At 45.7% G+C, this 24,659-nt stretch overlaps 9 protein-coding genes across 9 annotated transcripts; 4 read left to right on the forward strand and 5 right to left on the reverse strand.

Annotated features, from left to right (window-relative positions):
- Window positions 1-2,286: 2,286 nt before the first annotated feature.
- AOL_s00188g348 (uncharacterized protein) lies at window positions 2,287-3,690 on the forward strand (the record flags this gene model as incomplete). The annotated part of the gene is made up of 2 exons (XM_011128596.1): window positions 2,287-2,496; window positions 2,578-3,690. The coding sequence occupies 2 exons, from the start codon at window positions 2,287-2,289 to the stop codon at window positions 3,688-3,690; spliced, it is 1,323 nt and encodes a 440-aa protein (XP_011126898.1).
- A 1,159-nt stretch (window positions 3,691-4,849) lies between these two features.
- Window positions 4,850-6,215, forward strand: AOL_s00188g349 (uncharacterized protein; the record flags this gene model as incomplete). Its single annotated transcript, XM_011128597.1, has 3 exons — window positions 4,850-5,064; window positions 5,142-5,332; window positions 5,401-6,215. 3 exons carry the CDS (start codon window positions 4,850-4,852, stop codon window positions 6,213-6,215), a joined length of 1,221 nt encoding a protein of 406 aa, XP_011126899.1.
- Window positions 6,216-7,284: 1,069 nt separating this feature from the next.
- Window positions 7,285-7,662, forward strand: AOL_s00188g350 (uncharacterized protein; the record flags this gene model as incomplete). Its single annotated transcript, XM_011128598.1, has 1 exon — window positions 7,285-7,662. The coding sequence occupies one exon, from the start codon at window positions 7,285-7,287 to the stop codon at window positions 7,660-7,662; it is 378 nt and encodes a 125-aa protein (XP_011126900.1).
- A 560-nt stretch (window positions 7,663-8,222) lies between these two features.
- AOL_s00188g351 (uncharacterized protein) lies at window positions 8,223-10,604 on the reverse strand (the record flags this gene model as incomplete). Its single annotated transcript, XM_011128599.1, has 1 exon — window positions 8,223-10,604. One exon carries the CDS (start codon window positions 10,602-10,604, stop codon window positions 8,223-8,225), a length of 2,382 nt encoding a protein of 793 aa, XP_011126901.1.
- Window positions 10,605-13,695: 3,091 nt separating this feature from the next.
- AOL_s00188g352 (uncharacterized protein) lies at window positions 13,696-14,931 on the reverse strand (the record flags this gene model as incomplete). The annotated part of the gene is made up of 2 exons (XM_011128600.1): window positions 13,696-14,766; window positions 14,830-14,931. 2 exons carry the CDS (start codon window positions 14,929-14,931, stop codon window positions 13,696-13,698), a joined length of 1,173 nt encoding a protein of 390 aa, XP_011126902.1.
- A 2,552-nt stretch (window positions 14,932-17,483) lies between these two features.
- Window positions 17,484-18,895, forward strand: AOL_s00188g353 (uncharacterized protein; the record flags this gene model as incomplete). Its single annotated transcript, XM_011128601.1, has 6 exons — window positions 17,484-17,624; window positions 17,714-17,928; window positions 18,013-18,149; window positions 18,229-18,280; window positions 18,333-18,579; window positions 18,704-18,895. The coding sequence occupies 6 exons, from the start codon at window positions 17,484-17,486 to the stop codon at window positions 18,893-18,895; spliced, it is 984 nt and encodes a 327-aa protein (XP_011126903.1).
- A 355-nt stretch (window positions 18,896-19,250) lies between these two features.
- AOL_s00188g354 (uncharacterized protein) lies at window positions 19,251-19,613 on the reverse strand (the record flags this gene model as incomplete). Its single annotated transcript, XM_011128602.1, has 1 exon — window positions 19,251-19,613. The coding sequence occupies one exon, from the start codon at window positions 19,611-19,613 to the stop codon at window positions 19,251-19,253; it is 363 nt and encodes a 120-aa protein (XP_011126904.1).
- A 255-nt stretch (window positions 19,614-19,868) lies between these two features.
- On the reverse strand, window positions 19,869-21,524 carry AOL_s00188g355 (uncharacterized protein; the record flags this gene model as incomplete). The annotated part of the gene is made up of 1 exon (XM_011128603.1): window positions 19,869-21,524. The coding sequence occupies one exon, from the start codon at window positions 21,522-21,524 to the stop codon at window positions 19,869-19,871; it is 1,656 nt and encodes a 551-aa protein (XP_011126905.1).
- A 1,027-nt stretch (window positions 21,525-22,551) lies between these two features.
- On the reverse strand, window positions 22,552-24,647 carry AOL_s00188g356 (uncharacterized protein; the record flags this gene model as incomplete). The annotated part of the gene is made up of 11 exons (XM_011128604.1): window positions 22,552-22,677; window positions 22,754-22,840; window positions 22,898-22,984; window positions 23,040-23,199; window positions 23,260-23,411; window positions 23,471-23,702; window positions 23,759-23,921; window positions 24,017-24,142; window positions 24,197-24,320; window positions 24,384-24,508; window positions 24,566-24,647. The coding sequence occupies 11 exons, from the start codon at window positions 24,645-24,647 to the stop codon at window positions 22,552-22,554; spliced, it is 1,464 nt and encodes a 487-aa protein (XP_011126906.1).
- Window positions 24,648-24,659: the final 12 nt, after the last annotated feature.

Genomic DNA, 24,659 nt, shown 5'->3' on the forward strand with positions numbered 1-24,659 from the left:
AGCTTGTGAGAGTGTGGAGAATATCCAATCTAACATAGCCTCGGGCCCGACAGGCAGCAAGGCTGCGGTAACTTTATACATGAAGCCTACCATCACTGTAGAGGGGGATTTATAATGCTGTTGGCGATTCGGGATACCGAATTGGGGGCTATCTCTTTTTTTTTGGCTTATCTATACACTTATAGACATAGAATATATATTCGAATTAATTTGGCCTTATAATATATTCAGACAGAGTTTCTGAGATTGATATAGGGTTGACTGTTTTTGGCTCTCACTTATGAATTCAAAACCGCGGGTAAGCCTTATATATGTATCGGTCCTGTCAGCTACTATGTTGTCTCTCCTCAGAGTTGGGTGGCATCTGCTTAAAATGCAAGCTGTAATTGAAAACTCAAAATCAAAACTTTCTTTACATGCCGTCAACCGCTAACGCCCCTGTGAGCATTTCCATACTGTACTGTAGTCTAAATTTGCGGGCGCATTTGAATATTCCCGTGATCCGGGATCCCAACTTTGGGATAACACAACTGCAGAGTTATAAGCTCAGTGTTCGCGCAAATTCACAAGCTTCGTAAACCTGGCCACCCTATGTTTCCCAGGAATATAGATCATTCATATATTTATGCATTCAAAATCGTGGCTGACTGGCTCGATCGTATATTCCTGACTTGATCCCGGCCTAGGTGCATGGAAGTTATAACCTTACGACCCCACGCAACCCTGTCAATCGATAATATCTTCTAGCCAACAGATGGCTAGGGTTAAGATAATCGAAGTGTTGTGATGCATAACGATGTTGTCTTTACGTTTTGATCCATTCAATTCGACTGGAACGTTCGAACTTTGGCGCCAAGAAATCCCGCGAAGACACACTAATTTTCAGAGAATGTTCCTACCTATCAGTCCGTTCGAAGCTGTCTGCCGACATATATAGTCGGATACATCCGGATCGATGCAGGATGGTCGAAATGAGCTGATCATGAGCGTTTCGTTGGAATGTGGAATAGTATAAGGTTATGTATACCATGCTTAATCCATCAAGGTCAGCAAGACTGGTATCTTTTGGCGGTCTGGACATTGCATTAGTTCCCAGTTTCACCCTAGAACTTCGCCAGCGGTTTTGAAACAAGAAACAATGCCCTGGTTAATGGCCTGACTAAGGGGGATGAGAGTAGAAGAAACTAGCTGCGACTTCGGGATCTGGGATTTTAAATTTTGATATTCCGTAGTAGCTAACTAACGTATATTGTCAGTGTATGCATAATATTCCCCTGATTACCTCACGTTATTGACCGCCAATTAGAAAACTTCTCTTTTGCCCTTTAAGTATTGAAGTATACGTAATAAATGTCCTGGGGGTTGGAAGCGAAAGGCTGAAGTGCAAGTGCATAAGATTAATAATGAAAGAGTCGAATGCTCCGTCAAAATACTGCCAACATCGTGTAACCGAACAAGTGCCACAGCATATGTACTATGTCTGTTAGTATTTTGAACATATTGGCAATTGCAACCGGTCTGTCTTTTTCTAAATTTTTAAAATTCGTTTGTGATGTCTATAGAGCCTGATATCTCAGATGCTAAATATAGACTTCATATTATGTCCCCGACCTAATATTAATAGTTAATATACGAATTCACGAAGGCAAGATTTAAATGTGAAAAAGGATCTCGGAAGTTGGCCGGATACATCACGAACCATGGAAGGGATTTCTCAAGGAAATTAAATAGCCAGGAAGATGAGAGGACTTGGAAGCTCTTAGATTGTCTCCTCCGCAATTTCTTGGGAAGTTGAAGACAATTGTGGTAGTTTGTATTGGCCTGTTTCATGGCGAGGACCAGACCCCTTTTCTTCAAAGCCTTTTTTTTCCAGGGCTGAGCCTGGCGTGTGTTGAGTTGGCGTTGGCGTTGGCGTTCGGCGGGCTTGGCATCTCCAGATTAAATTGGCCGCTTTCCCGGCTTCTCTTCCCCTTCTTTCCTTCTCTTCCTTAACATCACAACAGTCTGTCCATCGACATCACCAACTTTCTATCTTTTTTTTTGCCCTTCATTCTATTTTGTAATCGGCTTCGACACACTCCTTTATAGTCTTTTGCAGTAGTTTGTTGTTTTTATCACAGTAACTTTTTTTTGAAATTAAGAATCGTAATCTCTAACTCCAGCTGGTCTACAATACACTCCTTTAACAACGATTCTTCTTTGAACCCCGAACACCAAACTGCAATACCGACATTTATACCTACTACCACAACTTATACACGCTTTTGACAAAAATACATAAACAAAATGCTCGGGAAGAATGTACTTCTCGCCGTTCTAGCGGCACTGACGGCAGTTAATGCCCAGGGCGAATACTTGGGCTTCAACTACGGTGCCCACAGGGCTGACGGCTGGACACTTAAAGTTCATGATGACTTCTTGGAAGAGTTCCAATTCGCTCAGAAACTTGCTGTCGGCGGCGGCAAGTTCAGCAGCGCCAGATTGTACACCATGATTGTAAGGATTCTGTTATTAGAGCTGATTGTGTACGATTTTTTTCGCAAAGCCGATATTCTAACCGCGGTCCACAATCTATAGCAAGGCAATGAAGGAGACGAACCAATCGAAGCCATCGAGGCTGCCATCAAGACAAACACCACTCTCTTGCTCGGAATGTGGTGCTCTATCGATCCTAAGTACGATCCTGTTGGGCACGTCAAAAAAGAAATCAGCGCCCTCAAGAAGGCTATCACAAAATATGGGTCGGCTTTCACAGACCTTGTCGTCGGTCTATCCGTTGGTTCCGAAGATCTTTACCGGAGCTCCGCTATGGGAGTCAAGAACAAGTCTGGAATCGGTGCCAAGGCAGAAGAGATCGTCGAGTTTATTGGCATGGTCAGGAAGGCCATTGCCGATACCCCATTGAAAGGCACACCAATCGGTCACGTCGATACTTGGACAGTTTGGGTCGACGGCTCCAACAGGGCCGTTATCGATGCCTTGGACTGGATTGGTTTTGATGGATACCCTTACTTCCAATCTAACATGCCAAACAACTCGATCGAGGCTGCGGCTGATTTGTTCTGGGAATCCTACGAGGCCACTAAACAGGCTGTCAGCGGCAAGGAGGTCTGGATCACCGAAACAGGTTGGCCCGTCACTGGTAAAGATATGGGTCTCGCCTCTGCCAACGTCAAGGAGGCCCAGAAATACTGGAATGACATCGGTTGTGCTCTCTTTGGCAACTACAAGACTTGGTGGTACATGCTCCGTGATGCCGACCCAACCCCACCAGAGATCGAATTCGGTATCGTCGACGCCAAATTCCAGCCTTACTACGATCTTAGCTGCAAGAATGCCAAGCCATCCCCTAGCCCCGTTGCCGTTGTATCCACTAGCTCTGCCGCCCCCAGCACTGGTGCTCCAGCCAGTACTTCTGCTCCATCCACTAGAGCCCCTGGTATGTCTATTTCCGATCTGTCATCGTACTCTACCATTGATTCGTCGCGACTTAACACAATTGCTTTAACTCCCACAGGTTCCACATACGAAATTGAATCATCCACACGCGATTCCGGCTCCCCAACCAACACTGCCCAAAGTGCTGCTAAGACAACCGACGCCGACGCTCCATCATCTGGTTTCGCTGTCAAGGCAACCATTGGATTTGTCGCCGCTCAAGCCATTGCCGTTGCTTTCTTCCTTTTGTAAAAACCCTGCCTTCGAACACATGATATGTTGGTTTTTGTATAGGGAGCTGGCGAGCATGATTTCTTTATTTGTACAAAATGGCCATGCAATTTAAGGGTACTCGGATTTAGCATCGCGTGTGGAAAACTTCATTGTGTAATAAAATAGACTCCAACGTTGTTTATATTATCTTCTTTATTTTTGGCGATGTATTTGCAATCCATGAATATGCTTTCTTCTAAATGTTCGATGATTGTTCTTGGAGAGTTAGATTGATCTAGTTTCAATTCTCCTGGGGCGATGGCATGTGGTACTAAAATCTGCATCGCGGGCTTGGTTTGCGGTCGGGTCTCGCTTACACCCGTTCCCTGCCCTCCGGCTGAAGTCAGTCTGAATCAGGGCAGGACATTTGAGATCAAATCTGCAAATGCCAGATTCCCTCCCCCAACCAGCATCGCCAAAGCAACTCGACTTGGGCTTCGATCAAACCTGGATCTAACTTCCCAACAGCTTCGAGCTCAAAAGGAGCTAAAAGCTTCCAAGTTTCCAAGTTTCTATCCAAGAGGGGTTGATCTGGAGCTCCACCCATTTTTGAGACCTCCCATTGGGCTGTCATAAAGTTTTTTCTCTTCAACTAGTGGCAGCTCACAAAAAATTGAATCGAAATTTTCACGCACCCCTGCTGCCGTCTTTCCAACCTTCTTGCTTTTGCGCTGCAACCTATGAAACTGGCAATTAGTCGGACGCTCACCAGCAGTCTTTGATCGAGATTCGCATCCAGGACTAGCGGCTGGCGCGCTCAGAAAATGCCAATGCTCATTTGCAGACCCCCAAAAAACCTGCCGCTTCCCCTCTTTCCGTTCCCGGTTTTTGTTGGCTGCCCTGATGTTCTTTGATCCCTCCTTCCTTCTTTTCTTACCCTCTTAATTAAACAACCAGGAATCCAAATTCCATATATCTATACTTCCTCATCTACGGACAATCGAAGAAACCCTTGATCTGAACTGCCGCCGCAAAGTCGACGGTATCATTGCCGTCGCACAAACTATTCACGACGATTCCTCGAATCACTTGATTCAACCTTGTTATTGGTCCCAAGGCTAAAAAAACAACTGAAGTTTTTATCACAGCGAATACATTTTTTTCTGGTATATAGAATACCTAATTACGATAATCGACGATGGTCGCAACTGCTGCTGCTGCTGCTAGCGCAGAATTGCCCATTGGCGTGGCGGCGACGAACTCGGTCGACGATCCTGCGGTTCGAGTAGATTCGAAGTCGCCTACGATCATCGCGCCCGAGGCTATCGCGGATGACTCGTCTGAGAGGACGCAAAAGAAGTCGTTCTTCGGGTTTTACACATCGAAGAGGTTTTGGATTACTTTGGTGATAGGGTATGTTTCTTCCTTATCGCATGCATGTGCCTGAGTTGAAATGTTTTTATTTTATTTTATTAATTAAATCGTTGTAGACAATTTTTAGCTCTATGTATCACGAGTACAAATACCTTTACAACGCTATTGTTCCAAGCGGGGACTAGCTTTCCGGCATTCCAGACCTTTATCAATTATTGTCTGCTCAATCTCTGCTACACGAGTTTTACGATTTATAAAGAAGGATTTAAAGGATGGCTTAGGATTATATGGAAAGATGGGTGGAAGTGTGAGTTTTGTAGCTCCTCCGATTTGGCATTAAAATATAGGGGCTAATATATACCTTTCTATGATTAGACTTCATCCTAGCCTTCTTCGATGTTGAAGGCAACTACTTCGTCGTGCTAGCATACAGGTACACTACTATCCTCTCGGCCGAACTCATAAACTTCTGGGCTATTGTCGTGGTCGTAATTCTCTCCTTCTTTCTCCTTCGCGTCCGATACCATTGGTCACAAATCGTAGGTATCCTGGTCTGTTGCGCCGGTATGGGTGTTCTGATCGGTAGTGATAAACTCCAAGGAGGTGACTTCCACAGTGGTGCCGATGTCCTCAAAGGTGATCTGTTCATGTTACTCGGAGCGACATTCTACGGTTTCAGCAACGTTACGGAAGAATTTTTCGTATCCAAAACGCCACTTTACGTAGTTATCGGACAACTAGGATTTTGGGGGATGTGTATCAACGGTGTCCAAGCGGCAATTTTTGACAGAACTTCGATCGCGAATGCAGTTTGGGATGGGAAAGTAGCGGGATACCTTGTCGGTTATAACCTCGTCTTGTTCATATTTTATACCGTCACACCGGTACTTTTCCGTCTATCCTCTGCGGCGTTTTTTAATATCTCGCTATTGACCGCGAATTTTTGGGGTTTGATTATTGGCATTAGAGTCTTTGGGTATAAGGTGCATTACTTGTACCCAGTGGCTTTTGTGCTGATTATGGTCGGTTTGATTGTGTATTATATCATGGATGCTAGTGGGATTGGTGACGATAGCGTTAAACCGTGGTTAGGGGAGAACCAAGAGGGTGGACATGAGGGCATTGGAACGGCGAAGAGGAGGATGAGGACGAGGGTTGGAAGGGGGGTTGGAGCGGGTGCTGATCCTTAGACAATACCTGGGATGACCCTCCAATGCATAGGATCGATTTATAGATATAGAAGACAGCCAATTTAATCATATTCTACTTGTCTAGTACGCCTGGAGCATGCACACGTGTCTAAAGTCCTCATATAATTAGCAGTTGTCATTTTCTAGTCAAGGTGTCGATATTATATATCATAGCCCTTGATCGATCGGCGAGGCATTCCTTTCACCCAGCTGGGCCCAGAAATATTTAAGTATATACCTATAGCCTTTATCGACCCAATATAATAGTAGTAACTAGACTACACCTGCAAAATCCCTGCTTTAATTTCAGAATATATTAATTTTTCTCCCCGCTACACCTCGCTCTAAGTGCAATACAGAGCAACGACAAGGATAGCAATTGCAGTATAAAATATATTGTTCATTAATTAATTTACTTAATCAGCCCTACGGAAACATGCGAACGCTTTGACAAAGCGTCTCTCAAGAAGAGTTGTGATTATAAGAAATAGTAATACGTAATTGTTTACTAGTAAGCTTACAAGCTTAATGTCTGGGTTTTCTATCAGTTTAGACCGAGTTTGTAAGGTTCGTCCAATGTTCATGGGCATATGGGACGCACCGCCACTCAAGTGGGCCCTTTTAGGCGGAATAGCCATCGTTTTGGGTATCGTGAAAATACAACGCTTTGAGGAGTTGGCCAACCATTAACTAAGTAGTCTAACGTTAGAGGGGAGCCTAGGAACCTCCAAGAGATTCAGCCGCATGATATTAATTGTGGCCACCAGAATAAGCTTGTGGAACCATATTATGGAGAAAGTCAGCTTTGCATTTTGCCGTTCGAATTTTGGATCCGGAATGGGTCCGAGCAGCGGTATAGATACTGACTTTTGGGATATAAGTAGCAGTTCCTGAAGTTCGAGCTTTTTTTTCCTTTCTTCGGCATCAGTACCAATAAAAGACTCAATATTTCTTAAGGTATCATCAGAATTAGTATATAAGACCTATTCGATATACTCGGAATCACACCGCTATATCTTTTCCATCTATACAAAAAACTGTCAATCGTCAATCTTCAAACCTATCCAAAATGCACCTCCCGATCCTCCTCCTGACAACTGCCACAACCCTCCTTTCCCTCTCCTCTGCCAAAATTATAATTGGGAACCTTCACCTTGGCGGTGAAACTTACACCGTAGCCTGGAATCCGGACGACAACCCCTGCGACACAGCAAAAATCCTCGGCAAGGATCCCGCAAACCCCTGCGGAGTCAAATTCGATGTTAAAGACTATTCAGCCGCCACACTAGAAGGTTGTGGTGGACCATTGTGGATCAATACGGATGGACACTTTAGACATAATTGTAGGTTTGATCAAAAGTTTGTGCCTACGTTTTGTGCGAATCCCGGCGGTGGCTTTGGGTTGGATCAGGTTTTTAGGATTCATCAGGGGTATGTTTGTGAGTAAGGGAGCTTACTAGTTGCGGACCCCGGATTTGGGGGGAGTATGCATATGGCCATATGGCGAGAGGGGAAATATTTGGCCTGTTGATCGAGGGAAGGGGCATGTATGCGGAGAAGCTATATTCTCGGGTTTTGGTTTTCAGTTTTGTTTCGATACAGTGCGTTTATGGCTGTGTTAATATCCCTGAAGATATACTCAATAAATGGCAAACCAATCAATCTTTATTACTCAGAAGCTTTGGGGTCTTTACTACGCTAGACTACCTAGTCTCTTTGAAAATACCCAAAGGTTTCCCTTTGTCTTTGGTTTACAGTGGGAGTTATGAGATATAGAAATTTAATAGTGGATATCTTGTATAAAACAGCTCTTAAATTCAAAGGGATATCATATACTATAACCGAAATAATAGAACAAAAGAAGAAAGCTAAGTACAGGAAGTGGTGAATCAGCATCTACACGAGTGCTAAAAAATTGCTAAACATGATCAAACGGGTCATATTATAAAGAAAAGATTTTGGTGGATAGATAAATACGAATGAAAAGGATATTTATCGAAACATCATTTAATGCCACTCCTCAGGTCCAAAGAATCCCTTCTCTGGAACACCCTCCTGAATAGCAGTACCCATAGCATCCATGGTATTGAGACCAACAGTGTTTCCCCACCATTTTGGAGGCTCAGTGTTGGTCATGGAAAGCGTCAAGAAGATGATAATTGTGCACAGAGCGAGACCTACATCCAAACCAGCGGATGTAAGGTAGTTGTAATTCGCCCACCATCCGGAGAACCTCTTGCGGAGGTGGTGGTTGAATACAAACCCGACGATACCCCATGCGAGATAGTTGAGAGGAGTAGCAGGAGGGATAAGACCCGATCCGGAGAAGATAACGGGCCAGTTGACGTATCTGAGGAAGCTCTTAGGGTACCTGCGGGTGATGAAATAGAAAATTATTGGGGTAACGGCACCGATGAGGAAGAACCACATGAGGCCCGAGTAGATCTGGCCGGGTGAGAACATTCTTGCAGGACCGATAACACCCCATACGATGGACGCATTGAAGAAAACGGTGGCGTTGGGGCAGGTGAAGTGATTGATCGCAGCCTTGGTGCATATACCCTTGATGGCACCGAGCGCCCAATACATGACGGCGACCTGAACAACGGAGGTCCACATTGCAGCGGTAACCTGAGCCCAGAACATAGTTCGTGGTGGAACTTTCATGTAATGGCCGAGCTTGAGACCCTGGGTGAAGTTGAGGGACTGAGACATAGTAATGTAACCGTAGGTCTTGAACATCATCATGGCAATAGGACGTCCGGGGGTCATGTAACCGATGATGAATTCGGTGATGACATTAAGACCGATTTGGATGTTGGTAACGGCCTGAATCATACCGACTGGAACGAGCCAGACGATGGCAATGACGATGGATATCAAGAAAGCCCACCATTCCAAACCAGTATTGAATGCAAGTGAAGCAGTAAGACCTAATGCCAACATGCCGAAGAAGAATCCAAGGTACCACCAGTCTGGAGAATCCTTGTATTTCTTCATAAGCTTCATGTGGATATCATCTTCTTGGTTTCTGGCTGCCTTCATTCTTCCGTAGATTTCCTTTCCGTGATATAAGGCGGTATGGACAATGACAGCTGCGATGGCAGCGAAAGAAAGACCATATGACATAGCGAAAGTGGTTGATAGGAAGAGGGGTGAGTAAGATTCGTATTTCGCAACGTCAAGACGATGATTCTCGTCAAGAATTCGAGAGACATTGTATGGCTGGGCGGTATTGTCATAAGATCCGGAATCAGAGATCGGAAGGTAAGCAGAGTACCAAGCTCCGCTATAATGGATACCCATGGTAATAAGGACGTAGAAGAAGACAGTACCGAAAACAGTGTTTCCAATCGCGTGCCATGGTGGAATAAGAGGAGATCCGATATATCCGGCAATCTGAGTCCAGTCAAAGGTGATTGGGATGAGGGAGACACCAGTCCAACCACCGAATAGCTGATTCACGATAACGTTGTTCGGAGCAATGAAGGTAGGGAATGCGAATACGCTCAGAGCCTGGAAGAGGAATCCAGGGATCCAGTACCAGACAAAGGCACCGATAAGAACATACAAGAAGAATCTGTACCGGGAAATGCTCCAACCATTGGCAGACGCTGGAACAGCTTTGGAGTGGTCGTGAAGCGCATAAAATAGGGATGTGTTAACCAAGTTAGCGGGCCAAATCATGGCAGCTGGCCAGACTAAGAAACGACGACACAACCCTGCGAGGCCGAAACCAAGACACTGAGTAGAGAATGTCAAGAGGAGAGCAAAACCCCAGCCATAATCAAATCCGTATCTGGCAATTTGGGCAAGCAAGATATCAGTCGAATAAGCGGCACCACCACCGAAGGAGACGTTGGCCATAACGACAGAGATGACATGTTCTTTCATGTTGAAGGGTCCCGGAACGAATGACCACTCGCGGCCAAAGGTTTTAAACTTCCTCTTTGGCATGACAATATCCCAAGCGCGGCCCATCGGATAAGCGAGCAGCTGGGTAACAATAGAAGTAATAAGAATGGATGGCGCTCTCATCGAGAACAACATGTTGATGCCGGAGAGAAGGGTGGCAAGGAACAAACCAATGGCCCATGCACGAATGGTGTTACAGGGAACATCTTCGTCGTAGTTTCGAACGGCCGCTCGCACCTCGAGATATGGAGAGTCGTCTTCTGTGCTCTCGACAATCGCCTGCTCTTTTTCCACATCGTGGTTGGCGAGCGCATTGCCGAGTTCGTCAAGCTTCTCAGTCGGATAGTTTGGGTCGTATTGGTGAGAACTGTATGCTCGAGAAGCACGCCGCTCAGCGGAGTCGATCGCGTCGTTACCAGACGCCGTAGCGTCGGTCGACCGACCCCCAATCGAGCTTCTGAGATTTCGAAGCATCTTGGCGGTAACTAGTAAAAGTTATCCCTCTCTCAATATATAAAAGAGACACTAGTCGCTTTCCATAGAAAAGATGGAAAGAACTATAAGAAAGAAATGCACGCACTCTCGAGATGTGAGCGAAAAGACAAGTTCTTGGACTTCTTGGAAGAGAATTTCTATTGTTCTTATATACGCATTCCAGGGTCCTTTTTGGGAAGGCAAGATTCTCCGTCCCGTTATCACCCACATAGTTGAGGGAGGACAAGGGTAGTCTAGAAATTAAAAGTTCTGGGAAGAACAGTTTCGAGGTTCCAGATGAATTCTAGCGTGGGCGGAGAGCGGCGAAACTCACGATTGGATAATGTTGCACTGTTACTTTGTGCGACACGCCTGGGAATCCCATTGGATTCGCAGGGTTATTGTAACGGTAAACCAGAGGCTAACCAACAACCGGATCAAGCGTGTGATTTCTCGAGCGATGATCAGGCAAATATCTTAGCCCGTGATAGTTGTCCGGCATATTCCACAGGGGGTTTTCCAATCGACACCACTAGCAGGGCAGGGTAACTGTTCCAATTAGGAAAGACCGAAAGGCGACGGAATCAAAAGTAAAAAAGAATCCCACCAGAAACAATGCCGACAATGTTTTAGCTTCTAAGAGCGATAGCAGCTTCGTGATACGGATAATGCGCTCTCGTGATACTGTGATTATCTGACAAATGGCTGGGTTCTGTGGAACATTCTAATGCCTGTCTTTGAATTATTTGCGACCTAGCAATGCCAGGGCTCGCTGGTATTGTCGACAATTCAATTCGCACGAACGGTTTGAGGCGGATGGATTAAGAAGAACATATGCATTCTTAGATAAGAATCGCCCCTCATTGGATGGTATTGCGCCTTTTGACAGACATGCGTGCGCCGATTGAGCATAATGTCTAAGTCACTTGATTCGTGATTTCTCAACACAGACAGTCCCGAATCTGTTGTAATTTTGGAACGCCATCCATTCCAGAACAGGCGAAATACAGGCAGCGGAGCATATTTGGCCAATCAAAGGTGCCGTATACGCCCCCAACGTGAGCTTCTTCATTTGAACGTTGCAAGTTGGTAAAACCGCACGAGATCTCACAAATAATTTTCAAGGGAGCCATCGGAGTTTCGGCAACTTGAGGGGTGTCGGTTTTCTCACACTTGGCCAGGCTGGGCAAGAGCTTAAATCAGCTTAGCTATATCCCAAGATGTCCTGCCGACCTTGGAGCAACTGGGCAGCCGGATGCCAGGCCCATCATTTTTGGAAGCGAAGGCAGGACAAGACTTCGAATACTTGGGGATTGCAAGTGAGGGGTCACCGAAACTTGATCGAATTGTTCTGTTATCTAGGCAGCAGTCCGCTCAACATGCAACAGTACATATATCGTGCATACCCATATTAATATTACCCATGGAATCCTGTATCAGAGTGGCGACAAAAGCTGCCAAACGAGATTAAGACGTCGATATCATCCTTTGGATAGTGCATCCCAAAGTGGAAGCTGTCGCAATTGGTCTAGCATTTACGAGGAAGGGTTGACCGGGCCCTCCTGCATCAAGGAACCTTGCCGTAACAAACTGTGCAGTTTCGCTGGTCGCGATGAAAATGCAAATGGCTGTCGAGCGACGTCAGGAGCATCTAACTTATGAGCGGTAACGCACGGCTCAATTGGCGGTACACTTTGTACGCGTAATTTAGTTCTAGAGGTCCTTTTTCTTACTAGTAGAGACATCGCTAGGAGGTCTTCGGACCTTGTCGCAGTGGTCAATGGTTACATCGCAGGTGATGGAGCGAAAGTTGGCTCGGCTGACAGTCTCGTTTTGTTCTAGCCAGAAATAACACAGCTGGCAACACAAAAACATTAAGTCGGTCGTCTGGTTGGGAGACGTCCGTTTCAGTTCACTAAACACCCTGAATTCGAACACCATGTCGATACCCTTGCCAAGCGCCAGTTCATCTAGGTACCCCATGCCAATATTTACTAGAGATTTCCTCCGATACACATATCAATTAAATCAAAGTTCTCACATCCAGGAATTTGTATTTTGATTTGTTCTGGTTTCTTATCTTTCGGCTGACCGCCACTGTACATCGGTATCTGTGTGGCATACTCCCCACGCATGAAGCCTCAAGGCCAACAGCAGTACTAGACTAAACATAGGTCATAAGAAAAGGACATTTGGGATTGAATACGAAAGGTTCCATTGCCCCCATGTCCACCTGCCGCTTCAGTACAGTTCGTAGTTGTATCAAGGTGTGGATTGACGTCAATTGCCCATTATACTAAGTGTTTCGCTGCGACTGGTTTGAAAAACTGATCACAATGTGGTTTCTTTTACTCTCTCGCCCCATAATTTTTATGGATTCAAATTGCGGTTCCCTTTGAAGCGGATTGCCTGTTCGACGAAACATTTTGTCGCTAACCTCTCTTCTTGTTTGATTTCATAGCGATAGAACTACGAAGGTATCTGCGATTTCTATTAAAAAATTAGTTGTTTTGTTTACTTCTTTGGCTCCATGGACTTCATACTAGCTTGGGATCATAAATCCCTTGGCGAATGTTTAGAACTCAGAGCTCAAAGTCATAGCACCTATTGGTACCATGGAATTGGAATTCCCGATGCCAGAATTTCTAGTCAATAATTTATGTTAATACCTGACCTCCTATTCCAAATAAACTGCCTTATCTAAAACCAGAAACCGCGCACGCGGGTCAGTCTAGGGCACGGGACATCAATGCCTTCCAATTTCAAACCTTTGAGGGCTTGAGTCGCCGTTCCTACTCTATCGAGCTGTTGATGTCCACAAAAAACCCCTAGTCAGCAAAATTACAAGTTTAAATGATCTTAATCAATAATCGTTGTTGTAGAATTTCACGCTCCCTCAATTGATCAATACGTTTAATTCCAACGGCTGCTGCTAGCTAAATACATGTCTTGCGGTACCAACAATATCCGAAAACAGGTTCAAGTGAATATGTTCTATTTACACTCAGATATATAAATTAAATTTTGAAGTTAGTAGTGATAAAGCGGCACTATGGGCCTATATCTACAAGACAAACGTCCTGAAACGAATCTACCTCCAAGTATCTGAGACAGTAGCCGTCGAAGCACATGACGGAACAGAGTAAGAGCGATTTGGATCACTCTCCCAGGTAACGGTCGACCCACTCTTCCTAATATATTTGTATGTGAAAGAAGTACCGGCAGGGATGTTGACAGTTCCAAACCACAGAGGGTTCGAACTAGTGTATTGCGAAGCAGAAAGAAGGATTGCGTTTGCAGCATTCCAGCTTCCGAGTTGAGAGATTGAACCAACGACGTAGATATCTTGACCGGTGACAGTGGTAACGAGTTCTTTGAAGGTAACAGCAACAGATGACGGGCAAGCGGCTGCTGTAACAGTTTTGGTAACAGTTTCAGCTCCTGAACAAGCGGTCAAGGACGTTGTCGATGAAGTGCTGAAAGTAGTAGAAGCCCTGGAAGTTGTAGTGCCACCGGAGGGAAGAATGGCGATATCTGCGCAATGTAGATAAACCTGTGCGGTTTGGAAAGAGTTCCACTTGAACGAGAGCAGCGTGTGGCTAGAAACGTAGTTTGGAATCTTGATCTTCTTGGTCACAGTATAACCACCCGCAATACTAGTGTAGCAGGAGTTGAGCCCTGCTCCGTCGACAGCTTGGCATCTACCGCTTTCCCATCCTTTGCAAGTGAACCAGTCATTTCGGTAGCATGCTTGACCTTGCTGACAATCGGGCGAATAATCACAACTCTGTCCGCTAACATCCTTACAGCTCAGAATACCCTGTTCGAAGCAGGCTTCTGCCGCTTCCTTTTCGGCAATCGTAGGAGTATAATTAGGGTCGAGGAACTTATCCACAAGTGCTTGATCTTGGCAGATACGGTAGGTAAACATTCCACCGTGGTCACCGTTGTTGTCGACGCACCACTGGACAGTGATGACATCGCCTGCGGTGTAGGTGGCGACTGGTGCATTACCCCAGGCACTCCCTGGCTTATTATAGTCAACGCTGACACGGGCATTGTAACCGCATGGACCGCTTCGTCCGACTTTGGCGGCGTAGAGGTCTGGCCATGCGGTAACAGGTTCAAGGATAGAACATTCCGGACAAGTGTCGATACCAGCCTAGTATGGAATATGAGCATTTTGCGAAATGAAATTTAGGGTAATCAGAATAGTTTAACTCACTTCACTTCCGAGACGGGTACGACTCTTAGGAGTCGTCAAGTATCCATGGCCGCTGACTAGCGTTGCTAGGGCGAGTGTATTGAAATAATGTGAGACCTTCATGTTTTGTATGGTTAAGGGGAAACGAAAAGACACTGGAAACCGATAAAACTCTGGCTTGGTTAAGTTTTGCAGCTATAGGAGTGAATCTGCCGCTTGTCTTGGATATATCTCCTGAGATAATTGGATTGTTCAGCGACATCTACGGTACTTATATAGAGGTTTCTCGAGGTCATACTCCTGAAAAGGTCTGTGGGTTTCATTTCCGCCGGCTCCGTATCCGACCTCAAGCTTGTCGATGGCCCTAAGTAGCCAGTATACATGTATACAACTATGCCATCTCCACCTTATACATCCTAGACGATGGCCACCATTCGAAGTTCAGATGATCGGAGTCTTCGCACTGTCATTCTAAGGCTTGAAAAGCTTGGCTAGTTGAAAAAATGGTGGAGCGAAGGCATAACGGAACCGCGGTTGCATATCAATGATCGTACCTTACGTCTCTTCGTCTTAGGCTCCTCTTCCTTCGAGGCATATAATTAAATAATCCGAAGTTGCGATCGGACGAAATTTCGAAAGTTGGGGCCCCACTTTGACCCGTTTCAACTTCTGAAGAAACAAATTGTGCACATGCATATATATGGGGGGGACCGAGCGGCATATGGTCTGCCGAGTTCGAGTTCAACTTGGCTGTGCTGAGTCATGTCATAGCGTTTGCGGGGTCTCCAGAATTGGTTAATCCAGGAACATTCGGTCCGCTGATTCTACATATGTTGCGCAGAGAAAATAAGTATGGACCATGGTTTAAAAAAAATCCTTTTGTGAATTACCCCTGCATATGCATATTGCTGTGTTTGAGAAAAGTGTTCTTGTGACGCGGGGAAACTCCGGCCTGCCGACTCGGACATGCAACAGGCGAGTACGGGGTTTGAAGAGCGGACGGCTTTAATTAGGCTGGGATTCGAACCTGGCTTGCTTGTAGACACCATGATCAAAATTTTAATATATATTCTCCGAAGAGATCTTTTTTACTCCTACCTTGTGTGTTCCTTTTCTCTATTTAGATATCCCTTTTACTATGACGTCCTTGTTATCAAAACAGGACCGGTCCCTTACCAAAGCAAATTGACACCTCCCCATGTGATGTCTGAAAGCGAGACTAGTCCTCGCCATGCCTCCGAAAAACAAATATAAACAAATATATATGTAGTTTGATGGCTAGAATAGATCATTCTATCCTCAGATTCGTCATACATGGAAGAGCCCGGCTGAATCTTTGGCTGTGAACTATATGCCACAATACGACGCCTCAACTTGAATCCCATAGCGGCAATTGCTTGGAAGTGTTGTGCACAACTCTTCTAACAAACTGGAAAGCAATTTGTAAAAATTTCATCAGGACAGTTTAGAGAAGTATGCATGTACTTGCAGAGATGACCAATCTTCAATTTCCCTTTCTCAAGATTCCTGATAAGAATTCTAGAACCGGCCGTCGGCCCGTTGTTGAAATTTACTCCGCATTATCGATCTAGACAGTTAATTTCTCCAAATTCAGCTCAGAAGGTTGAAATTAGCATCGTGTTGTATTTTGCGCGTTGGTTGGGCATTAGGCCCACCAATCGGCTGTAATTTAAATTTAATCATCCAGTTGATAAGTAGATATCTAGATACCCAGAAACGAGTTGCAAGTTGACATGTTCTCAATTAAGAGCCTTGTGATATTAATATTCTAGAGTTATTGGACGGGCTTCTATTTCTAGAACTGGCTCACCGAAGCCCACCTTAAAAACGAAGTTGCGACGGTGATTTTTTCAGGCAGTTGCCCGCGATCCGAAATGAGTATGTCGCAAGAAAATCTGAAACAGGGTCGACTATGCGAAGATGCGACCAACGTTCAATTTCAGTTCTAAGAGGGCTATTAAATCACGGTACGCTGTTGACCAAATACTCTAGAGTTTATAAATCATCTGAGCTTCCCTTCGACCCCCTTTTTCCACTACTAGGGCGGAAGCTACCGAGGGAGTCAAGTGGCTTTTAAACAGTACAACTTTGTTACGTGCATGAATCGAAAGATCGGATGCAGAAGCCCATTTGAGGCTCGCCCTTTCTTGGTATCGAATTCAATGCCGTGTCTGAAGTGGCCGTCAGCCCACACTCAGTCAAGATGAGGCAGCTCATCCTATTCAAAGTCTAGGTTTGAAGGAAAACTCAACCGCTAGTAGAGATCCGAACCTTGGAGCTGTCTCTCGGCTGCAGCCTGGCCCCTGCGGAAAGTCCTATGGGACATTCAATGAATTGCGCGTGTTCTCGTGGTTGAACATTTCCACGACACCGTCCGTATATACAACATAGGTGCCTCCGCTGATCAGTTCGGGTGGGATTTTGCATGTTTCTCATTTCGAATCTTCCGTACTTGCGAAAGTAAACATCATCATTCTGCATGTATATTTACTGTCTCATGCTTGTATTTCAGTTCTAGCCGCTCCTAGGCACACCCCTCCTCAAATGCAAGTTCTTTGAAAGTTGAAGAATAAGAACTGGAAGACGTCGGAACATACGTGTGCTGTTAGCGGTCACACAAAGCGACCTGAGTTGATAAGAACGCTAGCGAGAAGATGGCGTACAGTGCCATAGTAGAGCAATGGACGGAATATGGAATTGGAATGGCGGTTTTCATCCTCCGCATTATTGCGAGGATCAAAATTGTTGGGTTTAAGGGCTTCACTGGAGACGACTATCTCGTTCCTTTGGCTATGGTAAGTGTGTTCCTGCCTACGATGTCTGATCCGCAAACCTGTATGAGATCTCGAGAGCTCACACTAAACAAAAATTTACGGACGGGTAGCTGTTTTACACCCTTCAACTAGTTTCGCATCAGATAATGCACGATAACGGACTTATTATTGCTATCAAGCCTGATACATACTATGGAGATTTCACAGATCGCCAGAGGGAGCGGGCTCAGCTTGGTGGCAAGGCAAATATTTTATCGTGGATTTCATATACATCTCTCATCTGGACGTTAAAAGGATGCATGGTGTTTTTGTATTACCGCCTGACGTTAGTTTCTTGCCCTTCCAAATACATTCCTGACAATCCTAGTACTAGCTATGGACTTTAAGACTAACGTTATGGTTAACGTAGGGCTGGACTGAAGGCCAGAAAATTCGTGCATATCACAGCTGGGGTTATTGCAGCTAGCTATGTTGGAATAGTGCTCATGATATTGCTTAACTGTCGCCCGTTAAGCAAGAACTGGACTTCACTTTATGGAACAGAGTGTATGCTTACCTCCCCGTTGGTTTCGGTTCCGCCATCTTATAAGCTTAATTTTTACCTAGATCGCTAACCATATGATAGACTGTGTCAACAACATCCCACATTTCGCTGTCATCGGACCGATCAATGTGGTGTAAGTAGTATACCCGAGCATTTCGAATACTCAGTACTTACGATACCTATAGAACCGATATAATGCTCCTCTGCATTCCACTACCTCTCATCGTGCGCGCCAAACTACCCCTTCGCAGAAAACTCGTTATTAGTGTTCTCCTCGGCGGTGGTTTCTTCCTCATTATTGCAGTTATCCTCAACAACCTCTTTTCGCTAATGTACAAATTCGACGGCCTTTACAATACCTTCAATGGTGATTTTATTCAATTCGGAATTGAAAATCCAAGTTTTGTTTTAAGCTGGGGAACACGAGAGACTGTGAGTTTTTTTGCAAGCGTATGCGACTAATGCCAGTACTCTACAATGGCTAATGAGGATATTGAATTATATAGTTCGTTGCGGTACTTGTTGTGAACGCGCCGTGCATAAAACCACTAATTAGCTCCTCAGTTTGGTTGAAAGTGAGGAACAAGACATTGACGAAAGTCAGTGTTCACTCATTACGAGCGAAGGCCGTAACTCCTCTACCACCGCCCAACAACAACAACAACAACAACAACAACAACAACAACAATGTGAAACTAGAGGAACTGGAACGGGGGGCCGACTCGGAGTCTATTATGTCGGAGTATAGGAGAGATCCCAGTATTAATAGTAAGAGGGCGATGTTATCCCCTTCGTCATCGAATGATGAAGATAGACGTTCAATTAGTTTCTTACCGGTTTATGAGATCAATAAAGGGATATAAATCGGCAAAATACATTTCTACTACGAAAAGTGCTTGGGTCTTTTTTTATTCATGGTTATTGCATATTGGGAGTTTTGCGATTTCTTTAGGCGCGTGCAGTCAAATTAAATAGCGTGGTTATTCGCTCTGCCAGGTATCAAGTACACTTGTATGTGCAAATGATATCATACATGAGGAACGCATTGCCGGCCTCTACGGAACAAACCCAGTTCTCTCTAAGTATTCTATATAGTGGTTATCTCAATGCCGTAGCTTGTGGATAAACTCTCCGAGAGATCCCTTTTTTTTATCGATACTATCGATAATGTCGGCCAACACCTCAATGCCCTTCTCAACACTAAAACGTTTCTTCCCTGCATCGTCTTTTTTCATTTTCTCATACTCAGAGCAGCGGGTGCATAGAGTCGGAATTTCTTCAAAGCCAGCAGTGGCGCCGACTTCGGTCACCATGTTGTCAAATCTCTTGTCTGCGAACAATGTGGGGAAGTTGGGGTAGATTGTGTCCCCTTGTAACTCATAAGGTTCATCGCCGATGGTGAGCGCTATGGCAGTGTGGAAGCATTGGTTGTAGAGCTTATACCGGAGTGGAATGATGATTGACATTCTTTTTCACGATAATAGGGAAATTAGTTTGTAGTAGGAAGGCTTTAATTAGCTAGTAGGTATTCTATATACATGTACATGCTGAATGACAAATGTTGCGGGGGTATAGGTGAAAAGAAAAATGCTGAGAAATCCGAACTGCGCCTTATTCTTGGAATCGTGAATCATAAATCAAATTCACAAAGGAAAATCGCCTGAACCCCATGCTAGAAACTAAAATACAAAATTTTGTCTATCTATATGCTACCCGAAAGATTAGGAAGTGAAACTAATTTTGGACTCTGACATGCCATCTCGGCTCTTTGGTGGGCTTTTTGTGCCCTGGCTAACACTACTTCGGCGACCGAAGCCCTTTCCGAGGAAGTCGCTTGTCCTACGGCCCAACAAGTTACGCATTGTTGGTCGGCTAACAAGGTGGCCAGGGCCGATTCCTTGTTCTGCGTCGGCGGCTTCGTCGATGTGATCGAGGGCCTCTTGCTCCTCGAATGCCTTGACGGAGTCTTCGTGGTTTTGTTTTCGTACTGCCAAGTCCCGTTCGGCTTCAGTGACGTGGTTGAGACGTTCGTCGATTGTTTCTCGGAGAGATTCAAGAGCCTTGCTCTTCTCCTCGAGCGATTTCTCTCGATCCTGAAGGGTGGTTTCTCGGTCTTGGACGGTGTTTTCTCGGTCTTGAAGGGTGGTTTCCCGATCTTGAACAGTGGTTTCCCGATCTTCGAGGCTGTGTTCTCGGTTCTGAACGGTGTGTTCGCGATCTTGAAGGTTGTGTTCTCTGTCGATGAGTTCGGCTTGTTGAGCCTTGAGGGATTCTTCTAATGTCTCAAGGAACTTGGAGCGCTCTTGGAGGACCTGCTCCCTTGATGCGACATCCTGTTCGAGGGTTGAAATGCTCTGCTCCTTCGCCTCGAGTTCGTCTTTTAACTTTTGTTGGTTGGCTTCGTAGTCATTGCACCTTTGCTTTAATTCGGTGAGGGAGTGTGAAAGTTCGCCGAATTCTCGGTTGAAGGAACCGCGTTCATTGCTTAGTCTTTGTCGGAGCTCGCCAAGCTCGGTGCCGAGGGTGAATTCTCGCTCGGTGCGTTCAGCGAGCTTGTTGGTCAAGGTAGAAACTCTTTCTTGGAGCTCGGCACGAACTTGCTCTGTTTTCTGGTGTTGTTCCTGGGATTCGACAAGGCGGGTTTGGAGTGATTCGACGAGAACGGTGTGTTCTGAGCGGTGATTCTCAAGAGTCTCAAGCTGGGAACGAAGGAACTGGTCGTGTAGGTCGTTGATCTCAGATTGTCGCTCATCGAGACGTTTTTGTTGGGCAATAGCCTCGGCTTGCATTCTTTCCTCCTCCTCTTGTATTTTTTGACGCGTCTGGGAGTTTTCCGACCGTTGTCTTTCAACGATGGCACGTTCCCTAGCGACCATATCGCGTAGCCTTTGGACTTCGTCCTGATTGTCTCTTAGTGTGGCAGTATCTCGTGCCAATTGGTCGCGGCTGGAAGCTAGCTCTGTGCTTTGGTTTCGGTTAGCTTGAGCTACCCTGTCGAGAGAGTATTGTTTGCTCGTGAGTTCTGCGGCACGAGAAAGGAGAGCATCGCGTTCGGCTTCGACCTGTCGCTGTTGGCTCTCAATGGCTTGGGACCTGGAGGCCAGCTCGCGGTCTCTATTTTGAAGAGCAGCTTCGAAGGAGCGAAGGCGAGCTGCATTTTGGTCAAGCTGGGTAGTTGACTGGTAGGAAGGAGGTGGTGATTGAAGTAGGATGTCGCGGATGAGCTGTGCCTTTAGAAACAGCTGTGCTGCCGCTTTCGAACGGCGTGAGAAAACTGCGAGGATTGCGTTGGCAATCGCGAAGAAGGGTGAAAGGAAAAACCGGATGGCGGCCCGGATGAGGCACTCCATGCGGTAGGCGAGAGATGATACCAGCATGATGATGGAGATTTCAAGTTATATTCGATATATATCCAATCGGTTGAAGCAACAATTGCATACTCCGTATGCCTTGGGAAGGAAGTTAAAGGTGATTGACTTGGATTTAGAACGGTTTTTGCATTTGGAAATTAATTGGGGGGGATGGAAGTGGTAATTTAATGGAATGTGGATTGAACGTGAAAAGGGAAGGAAGGGAATGGTCGATATATAGCTCTCAGGGATATCTCGAGACAATCAGAATTTTTTCGGTATCGTGTATATGCGGTGTGACTTCGTTGGCAGGCAGCTTGGTGACGCATGCAAGCATTAAGAATTCACTGAAGAGCTGGCTGCTTCCAAGCCAATGGTCACAGTTGGGGTGACGAGGTCGGCATAGAACGGTGAGATAAGCGATCGAATCGGACGCCCGAGAAGCTTCAGGGGTGCGCCTGTACATGTGGCATTCGGTTTTTCATTTCACATGTTAATAAGATTTTTCCCAAATGCCTCCTTAAGCTCCCCTGTCACGGCTTCGATCCCGCCCCTGGTGGCACCGGCTTGATGCTGCAGATATTCATGGCAGGCAGCGCATGCTCCTGCGATTTTGGTTGAAGTCCCGCTCGGCGTTGTGCTGTCTGGCCGATGATACATCCTTGCCGAACCGCCTTGTCGAAGAATTTGGGCTAGATCAATTTCTTGGACTAAAGATATGTAACACTCATTCTCGTTAGTCCCGGTTGTTAGACAACCAATATGGTTGCAAGAGTAATAGAAGTATAGCGATTGTCGGCTGTTGCTCATGTTAACGCTTGATAGACCTTTGATGCGTGGATATGCAATGTATATGTATCTCGTATATCATATGATTGGATGAAATCATGGTGGAGAGACAAGCCCCGAAAAAATTTGCACAACAAAGACCAATGGCTTTTTATACTCGCAGACGCCAACTCATCGATGCCCCACTGAAACAACATAACGTCTCCCCGCCGCCACGACTCCAAACTAGTCACGAGACTAGACCATACACTACCTTGGTCATGGTCTAAAACATTCTTTCTTTGGAACTCTTCTCTATACTCAGGCCAACCGGATCGTCGCTGTTGAAAACTTCCTCCAATTCCTCTAGCGTGCGACCTTTCGTTTCAACAAAATATGCATTGATGACCACCTAATTAAACCAATTGGTTAGAATGAATGTGCAGTTGAAACAAAAATAGGAACACCAATCATCGCAAAGTACTTACTGCTTCTATGAAATCCCAAACACAGAAGAGAAAAAAAAACATGGGGCCGAGTCTTGCCATAGCCGCGGGAGCAAGCAGCGTGTTGAGCTGGCATCTGCATTAGTAAGATGATCAGAGATCGGGAGGGGAAGGGCGGACACCTACACATCCCGCTGACCCACCACACATGGTTGCGACAGCCATTCCACGAGCCCTCATATCATTGGTCATTACTTCGGCGGGATAAACGGGCTATTCCAAATCAGATTTACGTCTCTCAGGCCTGAAATATCTCTCTTTTTCTTACCTGCATGCTAGTATAACCGGTAGCGAAAATAACACCGAATGTATAAATCGTTAGAAGGGAGAAGGTCGAATATAGAAATTCTCCGGTACGATAGTACATCCCCATCGATAAAGCGAGAAGGCCCATGCACGTGGCAAGGCCCGAAGTGCAATTGTAGAGCCTACATCATGTTAGGTACCGCTGCACATGCGAGGTGAGATGTCTGAAATGGAGAACCTACATCTTGCGCCTGCCATAATAGTCGTGTAATCTTGCGCCCACCGCAGCAGCTGTCCATCCTATGATCGCATAAAGGCCATTAAGATAGAGCTTCGTGCTCATTTCTTTGATGCCTACGTCATGTAGCATAGCGGGTAGATAGTATGAGATGATCTTCTGCATATTAGTATTCCAGAGTTGATGGCAGTTACTGAGATGAGCGACGTTCTTACATTATTTCCGGACATTTGCCCGAATAGACTCATACAAAGGAGGATAAAAAGTCTTCGCTTTCTCGATTTTGAGGAATATAGCACGCTCCAACCAGTGGGCATACCATCTCTTTGCTTGACGTCTATTTCCATACGGGCGAACTCCTCCGAGACTTTGTTGGTGAGTACACCGTTCGAATGGAGGCTTGTCATGACATCACGTGCCTCCGAAGATCGAGAGTTTGCGACCAGCCTGAGGAGTCCTTAGTTAAACGGGGTACGTCTATTCAAGAGCAGCGGTGAAAATACCATCTTGGAGATTCCGGGATATAACGAACGCCCGATGCTACAATGGCGGGGAACACGCATTGCAGCGCTACTGGAACCCTCCATGCCGCATGTCCGTGATATATAGATTGGGATATGAGTACGGCTAGAGTAGCTAGGATAGAACCAAGGAAGAATAAGGTGTCTATTACAAGTTAGCCCTGATCCAGTCTGAGGTATTCGAGCATCTAGCCTGGCGGAGCTTTCTGTGCAACACAGAAGCTATCGAGCATTCCTTACTATAGAGTCCAGCAATAGTCCCACGGCGCTCAGCTGGCGATATCTCTATAAGATATATTGACGAAGAGCGACAAGCGAGGGTCGAGAAGAATCCGAGAGTAAATCTCCCGACCATGAACATCCACACTACAAGCATAGTCAGCATATCGGAACCTACGCTATTAGGCACCGTAGACATACTTGAGCGCGAGAATGCCTGGATAAGAGCACCACAAATAACTCCGATCGAACCAATCTGGATGCAAAAGAGCCGGCCCCTGCTGTCTGCAAGTCTGAGTGTGAAGGCTCCTAATATGCCACCCACCTACTAGGCACAATCGGTCAGCCCAGCTCTGTATCACCCAACGAACTGCCAATGTCTATCAACCTGCATTGATGCGAATATCATCCCCGTCGTGGCCTTCGATGTACCGGTGCCGAAGAAAGATTGGAAGGAGGGGAGTGTGTTAAGGTTCCCGATGAGCGAGGCATCAAGACCTGCCATGGTCGAGTCTACGAGACACAAATCATTAGCCAATTGATTCTGCCGAAAAAGGATATGGAACTTACTAAGGTATATTAGGGCACATATTGAATAAAGCTTGTTGTAGCTGACGCCGTAGCGTGTCTGGCGGGAGAGAAATGACGGCATTCGGCGAGAGAG

Source organism: Orbilia oligospora, assembly GCF_000225545.1.
Source record: "Orbilia oligospora ATCC 24927 unplaced genomic scaffold scaffold00188, whole genome shotgun sequence".
Taxonomy (NCBI): Eukaryota; Fungi; Ascomycota; class Orbiliomycetes; order Orbiliales; family Orbiliaceae; genus Orbilia; species Orbilia oligospora.